This window comes from Dermacentor silvarum, chromosome 3, assembly GCF_013339745.2.
Source record: "Dermacentor silvarum isolate Dsil-2018 chromosome 3, BIME_Dsil_1.4, whole genome shotgun sequence".
Lineage (NCBI taxonomy): Eukaryota > Metazoa > Arthropoda > Arachnida > Ixodida > Ixodidae > Dermacentor > Dermacentor silvarum.
Window position 1 is genome coordinate 200,070,081 of NC_051156.1, and position 21,084 is coordinate 200,091,164.

A 21,084-nucleotide genomic window follows, 5' to 3' on the forward strand; every position below is an offset into this window, starting at 1 on the left:
TCGTATCTTTCCCTAGGGAGGTTTCGTAGTACAGTCATCGTCAGGCCATGGAATTGTCATCATACACTCGTCGTCATCCCATGCCGTTGCCTTGCGCCATCGTCGTTATGCCTCCATGCTCATGGGCAACCTTGGTGATGATGATGATGATTTATTGCCATTGGTTCTTTATTTTATGACCTAGCCTGCTTGATTTAATCAGGTATACTATACATGTTCTTTATCTAGCATTTTTCTATACCTCTCACTATTTTTTTATTTTTTCCAAAAGTTACTTTGTACCGCTACCTAGGATTTTAAGAGATCAGGTCGTATCCATCTTTTTCCTGCTTTTTTTTTTTTTTTTTTCACCAGTACTCTAATCGTCTCTTGCTTATCTCTACGGCTGATCTGTTGATGTTTCCTTCCACTATAAATCCAAGCGCTTCTGGGAGTTGCACGTTACCTACGGTTCTCGCTGGGTGGATCCCGTCGCATTCCATTAGGATGTGCTGAGTGGTCTCTGGATCTTTACTGCAGCATACACATGCCTCATCTAGTTCCGAATATTTGCTCCGGTATGTTTTGGTCCTTAGGCAACCGGCTCGAGCCTCAAATAGCTTGGCGTGCTCCGTACCAGCGCCTTCTAGGAGCTGTCCGTGCAAACCAGTTTCAAAGAGGACGCCACCCATCATCATCATCAAGTTGCCAAAGCGTTATTGTAAAAGCCACGACGTAAAAGCCATGCTAAAAGCCATCAGCAGCCATAAAATCTGCATGGGTACTTGCCAGCGCTGCATGCTATGTTAACAAATTCCTTTCAGCGCATTTCAAACTGTGCCGGAGAAAAGGACTTTCGAGGACACGTACTATCAACTTCATCTCGAGGGTATCCTCCGCGTCTTCCCTCTCGCCATGCGAATGGTGGTCCGTACATTCCGGATGGAGATGCGGCTCGACGACACCGGCAGCGGACGGACGGACGGCGAGTTGGATTCAGTGCGAATGAACTGAGCTAGCCAACCTGTTATGGTTAAATCTGCACCCACCACCAAGCGTTGCGAAAATGAAAACTCGCATCGTCTAACAAAGCTTTCAGCCAAGGTTTCAGCTCATCCCCCGCTGCTACACTTTTGAAGTCTCGTCATGAACCCCGTGTGGGTACGTGCGTTGTCCGGTCGTTTAGGTTCGAGAGGACGTGCCTTCTTGGTGAGAGTGATTTGGTTCGTGCTTGGCTTCGTCTTCGCGCTGTGGTGTAGTTACGACATCGCAGCGCGCTCCGCGAGGGAAGCGGAAGGCACCGCGAGTGATTGGTGGGGCAAAGAAGGCGACACGTTTCTGTTCGTGGCGATACTGTCGTCCCACAAGACGGAACATCTGCGCCACGCAGCGCGCGGAACGTGGTTGAAGCTGGCAGCCGCGTCCGAACAGCGCGTAGTTTACAAGTTCTTCGTGGGTGCTCACCGTACACCACCGCAGTGGGTAGAGAACCTCAAGCGAGAATCGCTTAGGTTTGACGACATTGTGATCCTCGACGATGCCGAGGACTCGTACGAGGAATTAACCAGCAAGCTGGTCAGTAGCCTTAAGTGGATCGTGGGCCACTACTATTTCGACTTTGTGCTGAAGCTGGACGACGACTCGTTCGCCAGAGTAGATGTCGTTGCCAACGAGCTGGCCAAGTGGAAGGAAGAAAGGCCGGACCGGGAGCTCTACTGGGGCTACTTTGCCGGAAACGCGCCCGTATTCAAGACCGGAAAGTGGGCAGAAAGAACGTGGTATCTCAGAGACGGCTATTACCTGCCTTACGCGCGCGGCGGAGGATACGTGCTGCCCCAGAGTGCCGCGAGATTCATTGCAACCTTGGCTTGCGTCGCATTCGATCATTACTTCAGTGAGGACGCGGCCGTGGGCGTGTGGACGGCACCGCTGAGGCTCGATCGCAAGCACGACCGGCGTTTTGACACGGAGTACCGCTCACGCGGTTGCTTCAACTCGTACCTGGTCACTCACAAGCAGACTGCGACCATGATGTATGAGAAGTACCGAAACCTCCTGCAGAACGGTGTAATGTGTCAGAGGGAAGTGCGGTCGAGACTGTCATACGAGTACAACTGGAGTGCACCGCCTTCTAAGTGCTGCATACGCAACATAACAGACGCGACTTTAGGTCGTCGCCCGAGGTTCCACTGGCATCACAGCCAGCTGTGATGCCAGCCGTGCTGGGGATATTCTTCACCCCCTTTTTGCTTGGCCTTTCCGAATTATAGACATTCTTATAATATTTATTCACGACATCCATGCAAACACATCGAAAGTTCATATGGTAAATGTTCATCTCGCAAACTGAGGTCACTTTGATCTTGTAAACATGTGCCACAATGTGTGGGTGAATCTGTCAACACCAATATAAATAGTGCCAATGTGTTGGTAACAGCGTCTGTATAAGTATTGGGCTATTTATTAGCTGCAGACCGTGCGCTATAATAGTCTCGCGTTATCATATTAATATCTTATGAACAATTGCAATGAAGGTTTGATGGTATTATACAAATGAACGTAAAGCCTCAGTACATGTCATGCTGAACATAAATGTGTACAACCACTACTATTTGATGGTATTATACAAAGGGTCTTAAATCCTCAGTACCTGTCATGCTGAACATAAATGTGTACAACCAATACTAGTAAACTCTGCAGCAATTGGTGTAAACAGTCCAGCAAATAGAACATTTGGTCTACCATTTTTTCCCGCTGCTTTGGTTGCACCCATGGTGACCACTGTATTTTCCAGAACTGAATATTCAGTGCTGCCATCGCAGTGTTGTACATATTCCTCTAAAACAGGAATGAAAGCTCGTTCCTCGTTCCTTCCCAATCTTGAAACGATTTCCCATTACAAGTTTCTTTAATGCGAAAGGAACGTGTTCCAGTTACACTTTAACATTGGAACGTACCGTTACAGTAACATTACATTTAATGTTTTAGTTATGATATAGTGTCGGATAATCCTGAGGCGAAATAAAGTGAGCAATTTAAAACTCGCATCGAACTATGTATATTATACGAATTTGAACATCGCCGGCAGCAGATTTTCTGGAGATGAAAAGAATCCAAAGAAACGCTCTTAGGCTAATTTTTTCAGGGAGCACCGTTGCAACTGTGGTGCTCATATATTACAAGTGCAACATATATGGCACTTTCCACTTCAGTCTTCAAATGCGCACTCGGGATACTGCGCTTCAGTGAAAACCAGGATTGGTCGATAGGGTCGTGACGAATGCGAGTCACGTGAGGACTGAGAATTTTCCATCCACCGCGAAGTCCCTCGAATGGCGCTGCGATCCTGAAGTCATCATGCCTTCGTGGCATGCCAGCATGGAGGAAAGAAACTACAGGAGAGAGCGTCGCGTGACAATCTTTTGAAGCCTAGTCATAAAAAAATTTCCCCTTCCATACATTTCCAATACGAAAGACTCGCACAAACCCCAACGGGGCGACATATTCTACGGAAACTCAAAATTCTATATGAAGCGCAACACGGCACGAAACTAAGCATTCCACTAGAGACGAGGAGGGAATTTTAAATTCCTTCAGTGGCCAAGAACATGCACCCGGAGCACCACAAGGAGCAACGAGAGGCAAGGGCGCGCCACATTGAGCGCAAATACCATGACGTAGAGGGCGTGGCCTACGTAGACGCCGCGGAATAGAGAACGCATAGGGATGTCCGTAGTAGCGGTAAACGCGGACAGAGAACTCCTCGCGAGCGGCACCGTGAGAACGGATAAGCCCGAAGTTGCGGAGGAAGCCGCCATAGCATTAGCGGTGGCCTCCACAAAAGTGAGAATTATCATAAGCGCCTCAAAAATTGCCGTTCATAATTTCACGAAAGGACGCATCTCGCCAGAAGCGCTCAAAATTCTAAACAACAGCGACCGTCATCGAGGGACAATCCAAATTATTTGGGCACCCGCACACTCCTCTCTCCCCTGCAACAAGGCGGCTCGCAACGTAGCTCGAGGACTTACTCCCCGAGCAAGTGAGCCGGCCCAGCCGGGAACGGGTCAGTGAGCCGGCCCAGCCGGGTCAGCTACAAAGAAATAACCGATTACTATCGGCTGGGAAGGGCCCGGTACCCACCAGCTCATCCCGCACTAACCAGGAAACGGGCGATGGCCTGGCACCTCCTGCAAACAAACACGTATCCTAACCCGGTGGCAGGCAGCAGATTCTATCCAGGGCAATACAACGATCGATGCAAATTATGTAAAGGTAGGGCGGATCTGCCACATATTCTATGGACGCACGGACGCAGAAAGTTTGCTGGGGTAGCCATACACAGCTTCGCTGTAAAAATATAACGGAGAACTCGTGAAAAGAATGCACCATAGTCACATGACAGGCAAGCGGTAGTTCTTTGCCCCTCATGCGGTTGCCCATCCGCCTTGCATGATGTACTGCGTACGTGCGTGTATCTGTTCAGTGCCGCAGAACGTTTACAGAAGGAATGCCGTTCCATCTGCTGTTCCTTCGTAAACCTAACAAGTTACCGTTGCAGTTCCACCGACCCCTAACGGAACGGTGGCGTTCCTCTGTTCCTCCCAAAAGGAACTAGTTCCTGGAACGCCATTCCATACAACACTGTGCCATTGTTACGGTTCAGACAAGCATTATTTAAGCCAACATAAAATAGGTGTTCCGATATATATCGCTGACAAGCCTTACGATTGGGCTACCTACATTTTTTGAGATCACAATGTTTCATACATGGCAAGCAACACCATGAAGGCTAGAGAGACTCCTCTCACGTCTCACATTCGTGACCTAAAAATATTGCATCACATATGAAAGAAAGATATAGGTAGGCGTCATGAAATTTGATGTTAATATTACGACCCATACTTTTGTGTTGCAAAATACAACGCAATTATTACATGGAAGACGTCACAAATCTGACGCTACATTTATTGCCAAATGAGTGGAACGACACGTTTCTGCAACCGGCGGCCTCAGTACATCACTTGTGCTCGCGACCAAGGCATAGTATCTTGCATAACTGAAGCACAAAGCTGCACAAATAATATGCGATTTGACGCGCCCTTACGTCCGCAAGTTGTAATATATGAAGCAGTTGTCTGGTATTAAGCACTACAGACAAAAATGACTGCACTGTTAAACGTGCGGAGAGACGTCTGTGACCGCAATGCTTGTGCACCTTCCACAGTGTTGCCTGCCATGTATGAAATTATGTATAGTGAGATTACTATTGGTGCTCAATATGAGCTGCAAGCCGTAGGTTCAGCTACTCTCTCGGGAAGAAAGTGGAGAGGGTTTGGTCATTCCAGAAATGCAAATCCCTCGTGCTTTACGCTGTCTGCTATCTTCGCAGAGTGATAATACAGTGGCCTATAAGTCCTTAACCCTTAGCACAGCGTGCTTTGTCATGGCGTACGCTGCCCTAGCTTTCCAAATATTTTGTTTTTGTTTTTTTATCTGTGACGAAGTGACAGCTGCCCGGTGGCCAGTGTATTATCGCTCCACGAAGAAAGCAGAGGGTACACTCAAATGGTGACACCCACTACACATTTTTCTCTAAAGCGTCGCTGCAGCTACGGCTCGCGTGTTGCAGCTCATATTGAGTATGATAGTGCATGCTCGCAACGGCAGTGAAATCCATGTGTAGAGCTAGTGTGCATTACATTGAGTCTCAATTAATAGTTACTGAAAGCTGAGAATTGAAATGTGGGCAGCCTGAAAGGCAGAACATTGCACTGTCGGCAAGAAAGAGTCGTGCCTATTGAAACCAATCTGCCAGATTTTTATTGCTCACTATGTGCACTTCTGCCATTTTTTCCCCCCCAACTGCTCTACAAGCCATTTACTGTATCCATTTCCTGAGCAAGTTCAGAAGTGAGCCCCCCTGGAATATATTTGATTTTGTAGCCATGAGCAAACAAATTGAAATAAGAACAAGCTTCTCTAAACAGACTCGGTGGACAGACAGAGTACCTTGCGAACTTTCCTCGAGGAACATGCATAGTACAAAGTGCAAAAAATTGATTTTGTATATGAGGGACATACACAGCTCCGTCATATATTGATTTTGTAGCCGTAAGTGAACAAGTTGACAAGAACAAGCTTCACTGAATCGGGGGATTCAGTGTGCACAGTACTACATGTTTTCTTCGAAACTCGTATGGGCCACGTTCTGCTGCTGTCCTCTAGGAGAGTGGTCATTTGGCTCGTGCAATGAAAGCAAGTGGACTAATTCATGCCTGACAAAAAGTGCAAGCATAGTTGCAGTGCATCTCTTTGCCATCCATTTGCGCTATGCTTTCCATCTGTTGACAGTTGCTCAAGTGACTGCATTTCATTTAGGCAAGAATATGCATCATAATCAAATAAGATGTTTTAATGGAATGGGTTTTATGAACAGATATTGGTTACAAGTAAGCAAAAAAATTCTGGAATCATCATGTAGGCCATACGCACTGCGCAACAACAGTAAATCTGCTACAGTAAGTCTGCTTTTCGATACCGTGATCAATCACAGAAGTTGATGCAGAAATGTGCTGTCCAAGGTTGCAATGTATTGACCATCCTCCGAGGCAAAAGGGCATGTAGCGGCCATTGAAGGCCAGTGGATTTATGCTCTTAGTTGCAAATGAGTGGGCTCATCTGCTACCTTGACAAATCGAAACAGCACACTCCATAGGGAAAGCCAGAAATGAATTTCAAGGTGCATTGCTGGACTTCCAACTAATGCTTCACTAATAAGTGCAGACACAAGCCTGAGCACAGACAAGCTGTAGAAGCAAAATTTTACTACCTAACAGAGTCATCACAGCAGATTAATGCACTGGCATCGTCTGCTTATCCAGAATGTATTGACTTTGCTTGCTCATAAAAACTAACTTGAGCGTCAGTGGCTTGTTTTTTACTCTTTGAATAGCGAAGCATCAGTTATAGTGCAGAATCACATTCTGTTGTCCTTAGTCATTTTTGTGTTTGTTGCTTTGTTGGAGCCTTTGAAAATGTGCCAACTAGCCCGACTTGTTGATGGATGGCAGACACAAGAATGTTCTTTGCTGCTCTTCTTGCTGTTGCAAGATTCACTAATTAGTCTATAGCTTCTACTAAGCACCAGATTTAGCAGTCTCTACATAAATGTGTTATGCACAAAAGTGCTCTCACTGAACCATTGAAACAATTTGAATGAAATGTGCTGCATTTCAGGAAAAAAATGCCAAATCGTAGTGATAATTGAGAAATACTTTACTTACAAATTTTTTTTATAGTTACACAAATTGAATTGTAGCTAGCCCCTTGAAAAGTTCAAACAACATGTTTGCAACTCAGCTATGAAATGAAAACAATTGTCACAGCTGTAAAAATCAAGTTGTATAGACTGTCTAAGCTGGAGAAAATTGATATACTATTGTAAATTACTCTGAAATGTTGTATTTTGTAAGCAAGTCGTGTTCCATAAGTCATCAATTCACATGTTTCATCTACTATTGTAAATTACTCTGAAATGTATTTCGTGAGCAAGTCGTGTTCCATAAGTCATCAGTTAACGTTTCATCTCCTATTGTAAATTACTCTGAAACGTTGTATTTCGTGAGCAAGTCATGTTCCATAAGTCATCAGTTCACATGTTTCATCTACATTCAATGTTGTCATGTGCATGTCGCAGAGTTAGTTGCAATTGTGATTAATAGGCAATTGGTAGCAGTAGGTTCCAAACCCATGACCTGCTACGGTTGAGGTGTAGCACTGCCGATTTCAAGCAAGTTGTCTTAGTTTCTGTAGTTGTCATTGTACGCAAGTATTACTTAGGGCAAACTTTCTGCGCATATGAAAGTGTCTGTGCCTGTGAGAACTAGTCAAATAAAAAAACCTTGGTGTAAACATGTGCATCTTTCATCGCATCTGTGCATCTTTCATCGAATCTTTCAAACATGAGCAAGGTGCAATGTTGGTTGTCTTCGAGTGTCTTGGAAGTTAAACAGTGCCAAGGCGACAATGAAATATAGGGTGTTCCAGCAGCATATTGTTAAAACTATTTTTATTGTTTAAACTTCTTTTTAAGAATTGATTCAGTAAAAGTTCCATTCATACTTTAAGTGTACCAACTTTGCCGATGTATGTTCTTTTTAATGTTGCACATCGCATCAATACTCCTTCCCCAATTTTACTTCCTTACTTCCCCGAGGCCTGTAAGGGAGCTTCAAGTAAAAATTTGTTGGGCACAATTTACAGCAGCTGCAGATATCAAACTGTGCCAATACTGACTGACTTTTTACCTATTCTATATATACTGATTTACCTATTCTATTCAGGCCATTGAAAACGACTCTGCACAATTCACCACTGTGAATTGTGCACTCCTTTACACTGCCAGCAACTTCAAAGTGAAACTTTTCCTTGACCTCCCCGATCCCTTCCATAAAAGATTAACGAGATCTTTGGCAAACCAAATCTCGAACACGTCCTCTTTGTTGTGCCTTCTTGGCCCCCATGCTGATCATGATAATAAAGTCCTAGTGCCAAGCTGCCACGCAAACTCGTACTTTCATTCCTCCTACGAACGCTTCAGCCCGAGTTAGATTATTTCTCCCGCCCAAATGTCAGCAGCACTGATCATTCTTCAAACTGCTATCTGTAGTGTATGAATGTACCACTCGTCTCCGTAATCCCATAACACACATCGTCGTTGCGAAATCATAGCTGGGTACCACCTCTGTGAACCCTGCAGTAACATTGGCCAGCACTGCATTTCCTGTAAGTGTACAAGAGGCGCTGCGAACTTGCTTTGCCTGGTGCCCACTTTGTTAAAACAAATGGCCGCATGCAAGCACTGCATGCTGCACAGTTCATACAAAAGGCAACACAGTGCAGCAGTACTGCACAAGGTTTCAGTGAACAGGAAAAAGATTATGTACAAAATAGTGTGTAACTGTTAAAAGGCATTTTTTAGCTAACTGCAAATGTTGTTGGGAACTGTTTGTTGAGCTAACTGCGCGAATGTTGGAACTGTTTGTCTTTGTAAAAAAAATTGCCATATGGATGTGTATGTATGCCAAGATGGATGACACAAAATACAAAACACTTGTCGTAAACCTACTGCGATGGCGTTAAAAGGGCGAGATGGGTCGAGTGCTCTTAGCACTCTTTCCTAAAGACGATTCTATAACCTGTCAAAGCTATAGTGCAGCTTGTACACCAACATGCACCATGAAGTCGCGCAATTGTGTTCGGATTTCGTTCGCAAAATAAGCTTGTCAGAGACACTTTATTGACTACTCTACACCCATTCCCCGGGTTTCATGTTTGAATGTAACAGGAGAAACAAGAGAGAAGCTGTAGTGGAAAGCTCTCGATTAATTTCAACCACCTGGGGTTCTTTAACAAACCCAATGCTCGGTACACAAGCAACAGCCCCCATTCTAATGTGACTACTCAGAAAGGGAATCGAACCCACGACCTTGTGCTCAACAGCAGAATGCCATACCCACTTGTCCAACACGGCACGTGTAAGGAGATACTTTGATCCGGCTCAGTTAATCCTAGCGCAATCATTTTCGTATTGTGTGCGCATACGCATTCTGTTTAGTGTTTCAGATGTTACTTTCTGTGATGTGAGTCAGCGGTTTCAGACTGCTGAAATAAACCTACAAAGTAATGACACAACTTCTCGTTTGCAAACATTTACTTTCGTTGCATTTATGCCACCGCTTACATGCGCGACATCCACGCAAAAAACAGGTTTTCTCTCTAAGCAACAGCGTTGGTTCTTCCTAGGCCAGGCACGAACATGAATTCCGTCGTCTAACACGCAGCACACCTATCTAAGTACAGAGGACACTTTTGTTTTTAAGCACAGGGAGGAAACGATGAACAAACCTTTTGAGTGTGAAGTCCCCTCTTCCCAAAACAAACAAAGAAATGAAAGAAGAAAAGACTGCACCATCTGGGCATGAGCTAAGCTTTCCACAGCCCATCTGGCCAGACATAGTATCACATTTCCTTTTTTCTAACAATAAGAGTAAGAAAATAACTCCTATATCTAGACTTCAAGGAAAAGCAAAAGCTAATAAGCAGCACGCGAGTTCTGTGTACACCACAATGTATATATATATATTATAAATATTTATAACTTATGTACAAGAAACAACCATCCACAGATGGATGGGGTAGTGGGTTCTTTTTTTCTTTACAGTCTTAGCTGAACACTTGAAACAGGAAATGTTGGTAGGAAGGAAACATGGAGAAGACAGGAAGGAAAATGGAATGTGCCTCGTAACTGCGCCTTCTTTCGTTTTCACTGGAGGGTGCCTGCAGGAGGTGTTGGAATGGCTCAGAATTGAATCCAGGCCTCTTGATTCGAAGACTGCTGTGATGGTGCACTGCTGCTGGCCGACGGTCTGCAAAATGTGTGAACAAGCAGGCGAATGTGTGACTGAAACAGTGTGCTCAAAACAGGTTATTAAAGATTAGAGTGAAGCATCGTTAACATGTAGCTGGTAGAACTGCAACATAAGTATGCACCATGTGGTAGTACAGTCAACCCTCGATATCATTAACACAGGTATAACGAATTATTGGCTATAATGAAGTTAATCTACAACGTTTCTTGCTGATATAAGTGTGTAAAGAATATATGCTTACAATATTGGACATAACAAAGGTGTCTTCATGTTGGATGCAAATTTGTTGTAATGGGGTTCGACTGCATATGCGTTAATAAAGGGCTATAAGTTCAGGCCTAATTAGATCCTGATAAAATATGCCACCACTGCAAGCATCGTTTAAAAATGTGCACATCAGTTTTATTCGAGAGCAAGCGAGAAAATAATATGGGCTGGTATAATCTGGGCTTAGCTGAGTCATACCCCCCTTTTAGGTAGCATGAGAAGAGGCGTGCCAAAAAAAAAAAAAAAAGACGGGATACAGGGGGCAGCACATGTCCTGTCAGTTCAGATGTCACATGTCCTGTCAGTTCAGGTGTCGCATGTCCTGGCAGCACATGTCCTCCTTCATGGTCTTTATCTTGTCACACCACCAAAATTGGCCATTGAGAAACAGCTTACTTACGCAACGGGAGCACTGGCAAAGTCACCCCAGGGGTCAACGGAGGTGGCTGCTGCCGGTGCTACCGATGTCGTGCTGCCAGCAGGACCATCACCAGACCGAAGCGAAGGGGCAGCTTCCTTTGGCGGGCTCAGGTCCAACAGGTTCCCCACTGCTCCAACTCCGACCGCTGTAGGCAGGGAGGAGGGTGAGGACGAGGAGGAGTTGCCGTTTCCCTCGGGCGTCTGAGCTGTGGCCGGGCTCGACGGAGGTGGTCGGAGGCCACTGCTGAGCTGCGAGGCCGGCGGAGGCAGCTTGACGCCTCCTGGTGGCGGCGGCAGCAAGCCAGTACCGGACGTGGCAGCCCTGGGTCTGCTCTTGCCCGAGCCAGACTTCTGCTAGGCGTTGAAAAAAGGATAACACGATTGGCTTAAGGACCTTTGGCTCTTACTGTAAGAACTCGTGTATAATGCAAATTTAGATATATCATCCTAAAACATGCTCGAAAAAAGCTCGGGCAGATAATGAAAAGAGCTCAGGCACATAATCGCCAATTCAAGTCGGCTCTTATTACCTACAGGTATGCTACGAGGGTGAGAAACGTAATTTTCCTTTTTTTTAATCCTGCGGTTTATTCTATTTATTTATGTCATCTATAAACTACTGCAGACAAGAAGTCCAAGCAGGGTGAGTAGAATGTACAAGATTATTTACACAAAATAATAGGATGAAACAAGCTTGTAACACGCTTTTCGCACAATTTCTTTGGTCATAAGGTAGACGATTAAGAAAATTTAAACAGCTTGATTATAATACAACTCTAACTAATACACGAAATAACAACATTAATTACACAAATTGTATACAGGTCACGGGCATTGGGGAAACGCTTCAGTTAGTTTATTCCAGTCAGCTATTGTTTGTGGAAAAAAAAGAGTACCGAAAAGTGTCAGTCCTGAGAGTAGTGGTGTTGAGTGGGTCTGCATATCAAGGGGGATACGTATGTTGCGGTGTCTAAGGTTAGCCTATGATTAATAAAGTTTGAAAGAAACTCTAGACGACTTTTCTTTCCTCGAATTTGTAATAGTTCAATGCCGTTTGCGGTTAGTAATGCAGTAGCCCTGAATTTACTGTAAATAAATCGTACTGCTTTTCTTTGAATTCTTTCTAGGTTCTTAATGTTAATTTTTTTGTGAGGGTCCCGAACTATGGAAGCATACTCAAGTTTTGGCCTAATTAAGCAAAAGTAAGAGAGTAGTTTAACACTAGGCAGGGCAGTTTTGAGTTTGTGGCGTAAAAGGCATAGTTTCCGGAAAGCGGCAGAGCAGATGTTATTTATGTGCAATTTCCACGATAAGTTACTCGTTATTGTTAGACCTAAGTATTTATAGCAGGCTACTTTCAGTAAAGGTGCTGCAGCCAAATTGTAAGTGCAGTCTAGGGGAACTTTATTGCGCGTTATGGGGAGATAAACACATTTAGTGGCATTAAGAAGCATTCCCCGTTGCTCACACCATTTTAACACATTGCCTAAGTTAGAGTTAAGGTCACATTGGTCACTAATGCAGGTAACTTCTCTAAACAAAACACAATCATCAGCAAATAGACGAATTTGTACTGGGGTGTTAACCACATTGACAATGTCATTGACGTATACCAAAAAAAGCAGGGGGCCAAGTATGCTCCCCTGCGGAATGCCAGAAGTTACCGGAAGGCATCCTGAGTGTTGTTCTCCCACTTGAACGTATTGATTACGGTTGTTCAGATAAGCTGAAATGCAGGAAAAATAATTCTGGTATGCCAATTAACCGAACCTTCATAATTAGTTTATTGTGGGGAACTGTATCGAATGCTTTACTATAATCTAGGAATATTACATCAATTTGACTGTTAGTATTAACAGTATCAAGACAAGCTGCAAAGGTGTGAACTATAGTAACCAATTGTGTTGTAGTAGAAAATCTTTTTCGAAATCCATGTCGATGATTTGTTAAAACTGAGTGTTCTTCTAAGAATTAGTTTAATCTGCGAGTTATTATGGGTTCGATAAGTTTACAACACAAAGGAGATAGGGTGATAATTTCGTAATAATAGACAGCAGTCTTTCTTGAATATCGGCACAACTCGGGCTGACTTCCAGTCATCTGGCAATTACGCTGATAACACAGAGAGACAAAAAATAAGTATTTTGCAACAGACTCGGCAAAGCGACGAAGAAATATGTTAGGGATACTGTTGGGCCCGCAAGAAGTTTTAGTCTTCGAGTCAAGCAACATAGCAACGACGCCAGGATAAGAAATGAAGTTTACATTTACAGCATGGTGCACCTTTTGTGGGTAGAGAAGCACTAGGGGCAGAAAATACACTATGGAAATAGTCATTGAAGTTTTGAGAAATGGCGGTCTGATCAGATAGAACCATCGACAAAAACCTGTGATATGGGTTTCTTTTTTTCGCTGATATAGTTCTAAAATTTCTTTGGATAATTTTTTAAGAAGTTTGCGAGTGACGTGTTGAAGTAGTATTCTTTCGAGGTATGCACCGCATGTGCAAGGTTATTTAGAGCGTCAGATATAAGTTTGGGGTCAGCATGATTTTTCTTTAATCTTTTCGCTTTACGCTGGAGATGAATGATGCTTCTTGTCATCCAGGGCGTGTTTATGCACCTTTTTACATTTAGACGGTATAAAGTTTTCGATGCAGTAGAAGCATATGCTTTTAAATTGTTCCCACAAACTGCAAACATTGGTATCAACAAAATCCATAAGACAAGTTTCTAGGTGGTCGATAATACGTGCATCATGGGCACAAGTATAGTCTTTCACACATTGAAAGGATGGGTTCGTAGACTGCGAAAGCGGCACCAGGGGAATAGAAACTTAGACAAGGTAGTGATCAGACAGCCCTTGATCAACTACAATGGTGAATGTGTGAAAATCACGCAGAATAAATACCAAATCTAAAACAGATTTAGAGGCACCTTGATAATGCATTGGTTCATGAACTAATTGTGTCAAATTATGTGTGAACATTATGTCAAACACTGCATCTGCAGGACTGGTATTGGTTGAAAAGGTCTCAAAGTGTTCCCAGTCTACTCCAGCCAGATTAAAGTTGCCAATCAAAAGAACCTTGTAGTCCTGATATTTAGACATATGTGCCTTTAATTTTAGTAAGTATTCCAGAGTTGAGTCAGGCAGTCTATATAATGCATATAAGATGAATGAGTGGCCCCACAAAGTTACTTTAATGCAGATATATTCAAGTTCCAGTACGTCCTCTAGCAAGACAACGTCAAATTTGTGCTAGATCAAAACGGCCACACTGCCTCCCCTTGATTGCCTGTCCTGCCATATAGAAAGGCGGGAAAATGTCGTCATCATTCACTCATTCATGTAACCAAGTCTCGATGATTACGGTAATGTGAGGATCGGACTGCAGCAGTAGAATTTCGAGGGGCTCTGTTTTATCCATACCACTGCGGGCATTCAAATTAAGGAGACGAAGTTGCTTGTCATGAGCATGCACGTTGCATGAGCATGCACGATGCATCTTGGCCTTTGCGCTGTTCCAGAGCAGGCTGTGCTTTCTTAACGTCGATTTGGAATAATCATTCTTAATAAAGATATTCAAGCCCTTGCGTTTGATTGCGTTTTCTAATTTTTTTTTTTTTCGTAATCTTGCAGGTACACTATTACAGGCTGCTTCCCCACCTGCTTACCAAGTCGATGGTTACGCCCAACAGATTCACATTTAAGCTCAAGGTTGTCTTGAAAAATGCCCTTCACAACCTTGTTCTTTATTTCCTCATCTGACTATACTGAGGTCTCAGGTATACCATAGATAATTAAATTATAGTGTCTACTATGGTCTTCAAGATCTGTTAGCTTTTCAGTTTCAAAAGACATCACGTGTTCAGACGATTGTAGTGTGGCTTGCAATTGATCAGTGTTCTCATGCTGTGCTGAGAGCTCAGATACCATTTTCCATAGTACGCCTAAAGTCGTGCATCTGTTCTTTCAGTTCAGCAAATTGAGTTTTTATTTCTAGTAGTTCCTTACGAATTTCTGCCCGACTTCAAGTAGTTGCTCGTACAGTTCCGTCTGCGTAGGTCCTGGGTTTTCTTCGACATCACCGCAAATTAGTAGTTTTCAAATGACAAAACAGTCATAGCTATTAGCAGTTTAATGCTGAAGGCAACATCTCATGCAATGTGGGTAAAGTAACCATCTTTTCATGTGTCGTGTTAGAACTGCTTTTTTTTTTGCTTAAACACAGAGGAAGATGTAACATTGCATTGTAGGTTGGCATACTCATGCTAAGTCCTGGATTTGCAGGTCATGCTCGAAACACACTTCATGGGTGCTTTTCGTCGTCCATTCCAACACAACAGATAGATAAAATTATTGTCAATTTGCTGGGTGCTCCCGGAGACAAACTGTTTCTATTAACATAGGGCAATACTGTGTTTTCTTGCATGCGCAGCGCTGCAAACCCCCCACCCCCTTTGCGGCCTGAGTGTGTGCGCTAGGGTACACGAGGCAACGGCTGATGCGGCCCTGTGGCTAGCCAAGCCCGAACCCGCAGTGGTCGGTACACTCCTGTGAGATACCAGACCACAAGTGAGGTATGAAAACTAATCTCCCTGGCTAAAAAGGTCACAAATGCACTGAGCACCAGAACCAATATCATGGTGGGACCATCGTGTGGCTAAAAAAGGTGTCACCTATCCATGCTGACAGCCATAGGCAGCCTCTTTAAATGATGGAGGTACAGATAACTTACACCAATGTTCATGTTGATCTTGATTGTTTGGCCTTCCTTGAAACTGAGGTCCAAATGTGGGTGACTGGGATCAGTACCACCTTTTTCCAACTCCTCACTCTTCTCAAGCCACCTGAATGACACAACAATAATGCTTAGATACAAGCATGCTGTAGTTGCCACCCAATACACAAACACTTTGTTAACTGTGGGATTGGGAAAGAATGTATCACCCATGTGCAACAAGCAGCAAAGCGAACTTCCAAACAACAGCTAAAGGATTACGCACTTGAAATGGTCTTGAAGAGCAACATTCAGGTCGAACGAATCACCCCGGTCTGCGAAACCAATTCCAATGAATGCTGCACGGCCTGTAATGAAAGAGGTTATAGCATGAGAGTGTGCAGCAACACAGCAAACACCATGTGTAACCAGGATCTCGCAGGAAAGTTCATATGCTCATTTCTCAAACCAAGCACAATAGAAGTCTGCAAGTGGAAGGCTGAGTCATGCAAGAGCCATCCAGATACAACACACTGTTATTAAGTGTGTTACTGACATAAAATTCTAACACAAATGCGCACTGACACAAAATTTTTGTATCCTGAGTTTCTTGCTTTATCAGATAGGTGTCATCACCATAACTACCATGTCATGCTCAAATTTCTCAAATGTGCAAAACATCACGAATTATACCCTCTTTTAAGCTGACCATTTCAGAATGCATTCCCGAATAGAGCACGGCTTCTTGGCGAACCCCAGCTTGTTTACATCTCTGCCCGTCATGAAAATCAGGTTAGCCTTGACAAACCACTGACGCATGCACGGGTCAGCTTGGTCTAGTGGTCACAAGCCACACAATGACCACATCTCACCGAAACGGGATCATAAGCTTGCTTCCCTGCTGTCGCTTCTGCTAGAATGCACAGCACCTATTGTCCTTCTCACCTTCTCTCCCCTATTATCCTGTCATCTGAAGCTTTCAACAAGGCGACTGCAATGAGGCTTCGACTAATGCACCGAACCACACATCAGTGATACTACGTGACTCCTCCAACCCCAAATTTTCATGATGTAGACTTTGCCCTTGTAAACAAAGCCCACGCAAAGAAATTTCTTGCACTTATTAAGTTCATCACATTAATTCATGATTTGTTGCACCTTGACTACAGAGTCATTGGCTATCGAAGAGCACAATAAAGTTTGACAAAAAATTTGTGTCAATCCTGTTTTAGGTACCATATCAAGATGATAGCCATTGAAGTTGGCTAGGTATGAATATACACTGCAAGTTTCTAATTAATGATGGTAAGTGGCGTGATAATGCTAAGCATCAGAAGGTGACAGCAGCAATATAATGATCAACACTCTTTGCTCATCGACCAATACTGAATTCGGAGCTTTATCCCTTTACATCATTTTCCATTTTTGGTTTTGCATATGTTTCCCTCCTTTATACCGAGTGACTAAGTTATTTGGTTAAATTTTTATTATTTTTGGTCTGACGTGTGTCACTACTACACTTGCAAATTACCATACGAACGTTGATTCGATATCTGTATATGAATTTGAACATGAACGGGAGCACTGAAATAATGCACAAGGGGGAAGATTTTGGATAGAGGATGTCAATCAAAAAGCAAAGTATGCATCTATCATGCAGCAATTCTGCCCCCATAAAAAAACAGTGTGATCATTTTACCGGCTCACATTTTTCCACACTTGTAAAAATTAACGTGCATCTTTTTTAATGTACTACATAAGAATCACATAAATTTCAGGTGCTATATAAACTGACGTTTGTTCAAACTTTCATTATGCCTACAGCACTGTGAGTGACAGTGGCAGCAATTGATGATCAACAAATGCTGCTGTAGATCCGTGTTTCCAATGCACACCAAAGAAAGTGACGTACCATTGTCATCTTGCAGTCTAATGACAAAGTAGCGGCTTGAATCCATCACAGCCTCAACTGCAATACCTGGGTACTTGTCGATTGGGCATTTGGCAAACAGTTCACCTGCAAGACAATTTTTACTTTAGGCATTACGAAACAGAAGTATTACCCACAACAGCTGCTGAATGTGAACTTCTTCACAATCTTTCATATTTGCAACCACATAACGCTTCACCGAACATTTATCGTGATATACACCTTCAAGAAGAACTTGGTACATGCCCGCTTTTTTCATCAGCCATATCACACTGCTCAAAGAAAGAAAGCGACGCGAAAAGAAGGTTTACCACGGCATAGTGCAAGGCAAACTGTAGTTGGGAACACAAATTGACAGACATTCAAACGCTTTCAGCTTTTCCATGTGGCTTTCTGTTGTTGTACAAGTGTTCATGTTTATATACGTGTCCCAAGGTATGCTGGACAGAGGGTATACGCACGACATGATGCCTGGAAATAGAGGACTTCAGAAGCTAGCAACGTGTCTGCGTGTTCATGTGCTCTTCTCATGTCCCTATCTTGCTTGCGGTACCCTAGATTTCCAAGATGGCATACCAACAAGTTCGTATTGCAACCTTATAGACCGCAGGAAAGGTCTGCAAAAGCAGCCGCACTACATAAAAAGCTCTCCATGCTTTTCTGACATAACAGTTCAGCGCCACACCCTCAGTAGTCAAGAGAGGTGCAACTGGTCGAACTATTATCCACTCAACTCGACTGAAGTGATCACTGTACTTCAATGGCATGCCACGGACATTCCTGAAAAAAAATTTTGTAACCAGGTTCCCTCACCATCTACTGGGATGCACAAGAGTGAAGGTGCATTTCTCAAGTTACTCCTCATCATACAAATAACTAAAGTGCATTGTGAGGCACATTGCCTTCTGCAATAGCAGGACTGTACTATGCTACACTCAGTAAAGAAAAAGCGTAAAGGTGAGGCCCGTTTGTGAATAAGGGTGTGAGACTCATTGCTAATGAAAACCACACCGTGAAGTTTATTTCCTTTTTTTTTTATTACCACAGTAATTCTGGCAGAACAAGTGATGATTTCAATGTCACAAATGATTAGATTACTGGGCAGTTTACTCAGCCATACCATTAATGCAGGGAAAAGTTCCCATCTCATCTCTGCTGAAATGACATAAGGAAGTGTCTTGACTTATCTGCAAAATGCTAATATATAAATCCACTAAACTGTATCCAAAGCTTGCTGTATTTGACTCAACAAGCTAGGCTGATAACACAGCAGGTAGATTTTAATTAGCATTGCCATCCAGTTTAATACGGCCCAAATCTGAAGGTTGTAAACACAATAGTAAGTTTCACATGATTAGAGTTAGATAACGAGCAGAAGTGAAGAAAAGTGAATAAACAAATTAAAAAGAAGGACTGCTGGAGGGTTTTCCATATTAAGAAATCGAGCACAGGTTATGTTTTCTGGAACATATTCCAATTTTCTGGCACACTGGGTGTGATGTGTGGTTGACCGCTGCATGCATGCACATATATGTGGGCCAGGCTTTGCACTACAAATAAGCAAATTCAAGTTTACTGGCCATCCTCTTCGAAATGTATTCTCTTGCATCCATAAGACCATAATCGGCTTATTCAACAATTTGATATACAGTCAGGAATGCTCACCCGAAATCTTGTCTTCGAGTTTCAGAAAGCACTCTTTGCCCTTTGTGACCAGCCTCATACGCCCTTTCCATTCTGGAGCGTCGAGCTTCCAGTCAGCAGCCCTGCACAAAATCCAAGCTCCCTTTTAGTCATTCATTATAACAGAAACTGTGCCCAAATAGAACATGCGCTGAGCTTGAAAGCATATGCCTTACTTATTCTTTCTGGAGTTTCACGTGCCAAGACCAGTGCCGATTATGAGGCACGCCATACGCCTTACTTCATGTTAAACAGAATATATTGCACATAAGTCGAGTCAACATGTTCTTAACTTTAAAATCGTCGCGCTTATTAACGGAGGGTGAAGTGAACGTGCACAATGAAATGCGCCTGAAAGTCCCTTTTAATGATTAAAATCATGCTCTGTTTTTCTTCTTTTTTTTTTTTCTCACTTTCCGTAGCACTTGTGAATGGTGCAGGAATTAGCAGTGCAATTGCGATTACTAGATTCACCGGTACCTACGGCAAGCTTCCTCAATGCACGCTTTTCGCTAAGCAATTTACCCAGCGTGATCTCAACGCTCAGGTAGTCGCACAGCGGAGTGCCACTGTTTTCAGTAAACAAACAAACACACATGCATCCGGTGGGCGGATCGGAAATGTCAGTATGCCGTTTTCCCCCGTCCGGCTTTGTTCGGGAACCGCTTGAACTACGGCGCAATCGCGAATCGCAAGGCCAACGAGCTGTACGGGCAGGGAGGGGCCACAACAAGGAAAGAAGTCAGCCAAGAGTTTCTTTCCTGAAAAATAATTTGCGAGCGGCTGCTACTTCACGACAATGCCGCATGCCCGACGCAACACCAGTGCATCAGTACGTTTCTCTCGCGGGATTTTCGTGAACAGTGAGAAAATAGTTCGTTTATTCATTTTTCGGAGTCACGTAACACGAGGTCAACGAACGATAGTGAGCAACCGTTTCTATTCAACGAGTAGTTTGCTTGCTGAACATATATATGTCCACGAAGCAGAAAAAAACACCCACAGGAGCTGTCCGCAACGAGCGTACTGAGAGCGTGCCCTTAGTAATTGTACCGAGTCTGTTATCAAAGAACGTGCATAACTAATGAATGTGTGAAACTGACCTGTAACCTCTGTTTGTCGTCCGGGGTGGTATTTTGTAGACGAAAACTTCGTTTTTAACGAGCAAAACACTCTCGTAGTCTTCCATACTGTTGGGCGACGGTAGTGGCTCCTGGCGGCGCGACAGGTGTACTATGTGAAACGAGAAAAGTGGCATACGGGGGAATGCCAATGAGTCATGGTGCTTCAGTCACGGCACTTTCACTGCTTTTACGCGGTTTGTCAATCTTTGTGTTCTCCGCTGGTTCACCTATGTCAGAATTCAAAAATCTACGTTTGTGTAAAGCAGACTGGACACTTTAGTGGACATTCGACTGGTCGGGAATGAACGAATTTGAAATGACTTGCCAAGTTTGGCGCCAATCAAAAGATGATTTAATATACCGGACGTTTCGAAGCCGGACCGGCTCGTTCTGCATTGGTGAGGTTTCGTAGAGCCAGCAGTGCTGTTTTAAAGCTTCTTCTTTTTTCTTTCGTCATTCGCCGCACAGTGGGCGAAGAGTTCCCAATGACCTGTTGTCTGTTGACAACTTGACATCCTTTCTTGT

At 43.6% G+C, this 21,084-nt stretch overlaps 2 protein-coding genes across 3 annotated transcripts; one reads left to right on the forward strand and one right to left on the reverse strand.

Annotated features, from left to right (window-relative positions):
* The first annotated feature begins 743 nt into the window (after positions 1–743).
* On the forward strand, positions 744–7,893 carry LOC119446461 (beta-1,3-galactosyltransferase 6). The gene has a single exon (XM_049664155.1). The coding sequence runs from the start codon at positions 1,126–1,128 to the stop codon at positions 2,188–2,190; it is 1,065 nt and encodes a 354-aa protein (XP_049520112.1). The 5' UTR covers positions 744–1,125; the 3' UTR covers positions 2,191–7,893.
* Positions 7,894–9,676: 1,783 nt separating this feature from the next.
* LOC119446460 (NECAP-like protein CG9132) lies at positions 9,677–20,718 on the reverse strand. Of its 2 annotated transcripts, none has more exons than XM_037710895.2 (7): positions 20,539–20,718; positions 19,418–19,518; positions 17,735–17,839; positions 16,109–16,190; positions 15,841–15,952; positions 11,080–11,453; positions 9,677–10,409 (listed from the first exon to the last, which is right to left on the reverse strand). In XM_037710895.2, exons 1-7 carry the CDS (start codon positions 20,691–20,693, stop codon positions 10,343–10,345), a joined length of 996 nt encoding a protein of 331 aa, XP_037566823.1. In that variant the 5' UTR covers positions 20,694–20,718; the 3' UTR covers positions 9,677–10,342. The 2 variants fall into 2 exon arrangements, with proteins under 2 accessions (XP_037566823.1, XP_049520113.1); XM_049664156.1 differs by having other exon boundaries at positions 11,080–11,450; positions 20,539–20,708.
* Between the last annotated feature and the right edge of the window lie 366 nt (positions 20,719–21,084).

Coding starts and splice junctions, on each gene's coding strand:
- LOC119446461 (XM_049664155.1), top strand. CDS start 1,126: ATGAACCCCGTGTGGGTACGTGCGTTGTCCGGTCGTTTAGGTTCGAGA.
- LOC119446460 (XM_037710895.2), bottom strand. CDS start 20,693: ATGCCACTTTTCTCGTTTCACATAGTACACCTGTCGCGCCGCCAGGAG. Junction 15,953..16,108: donor GCTCTTCAAGACCATTTCAA/GTGCGTAATCCT, acceptor TGTGTCATTCAG/GTGGCTTGAGAAGAGTGAGG. Junction 11,454..15,840: donor AGATCAACATGAACATTGGT/GTAAGTTATCTG, acceptor TTCAACGCCTAG/CAGAAGTCTGGCTCGGGCAA.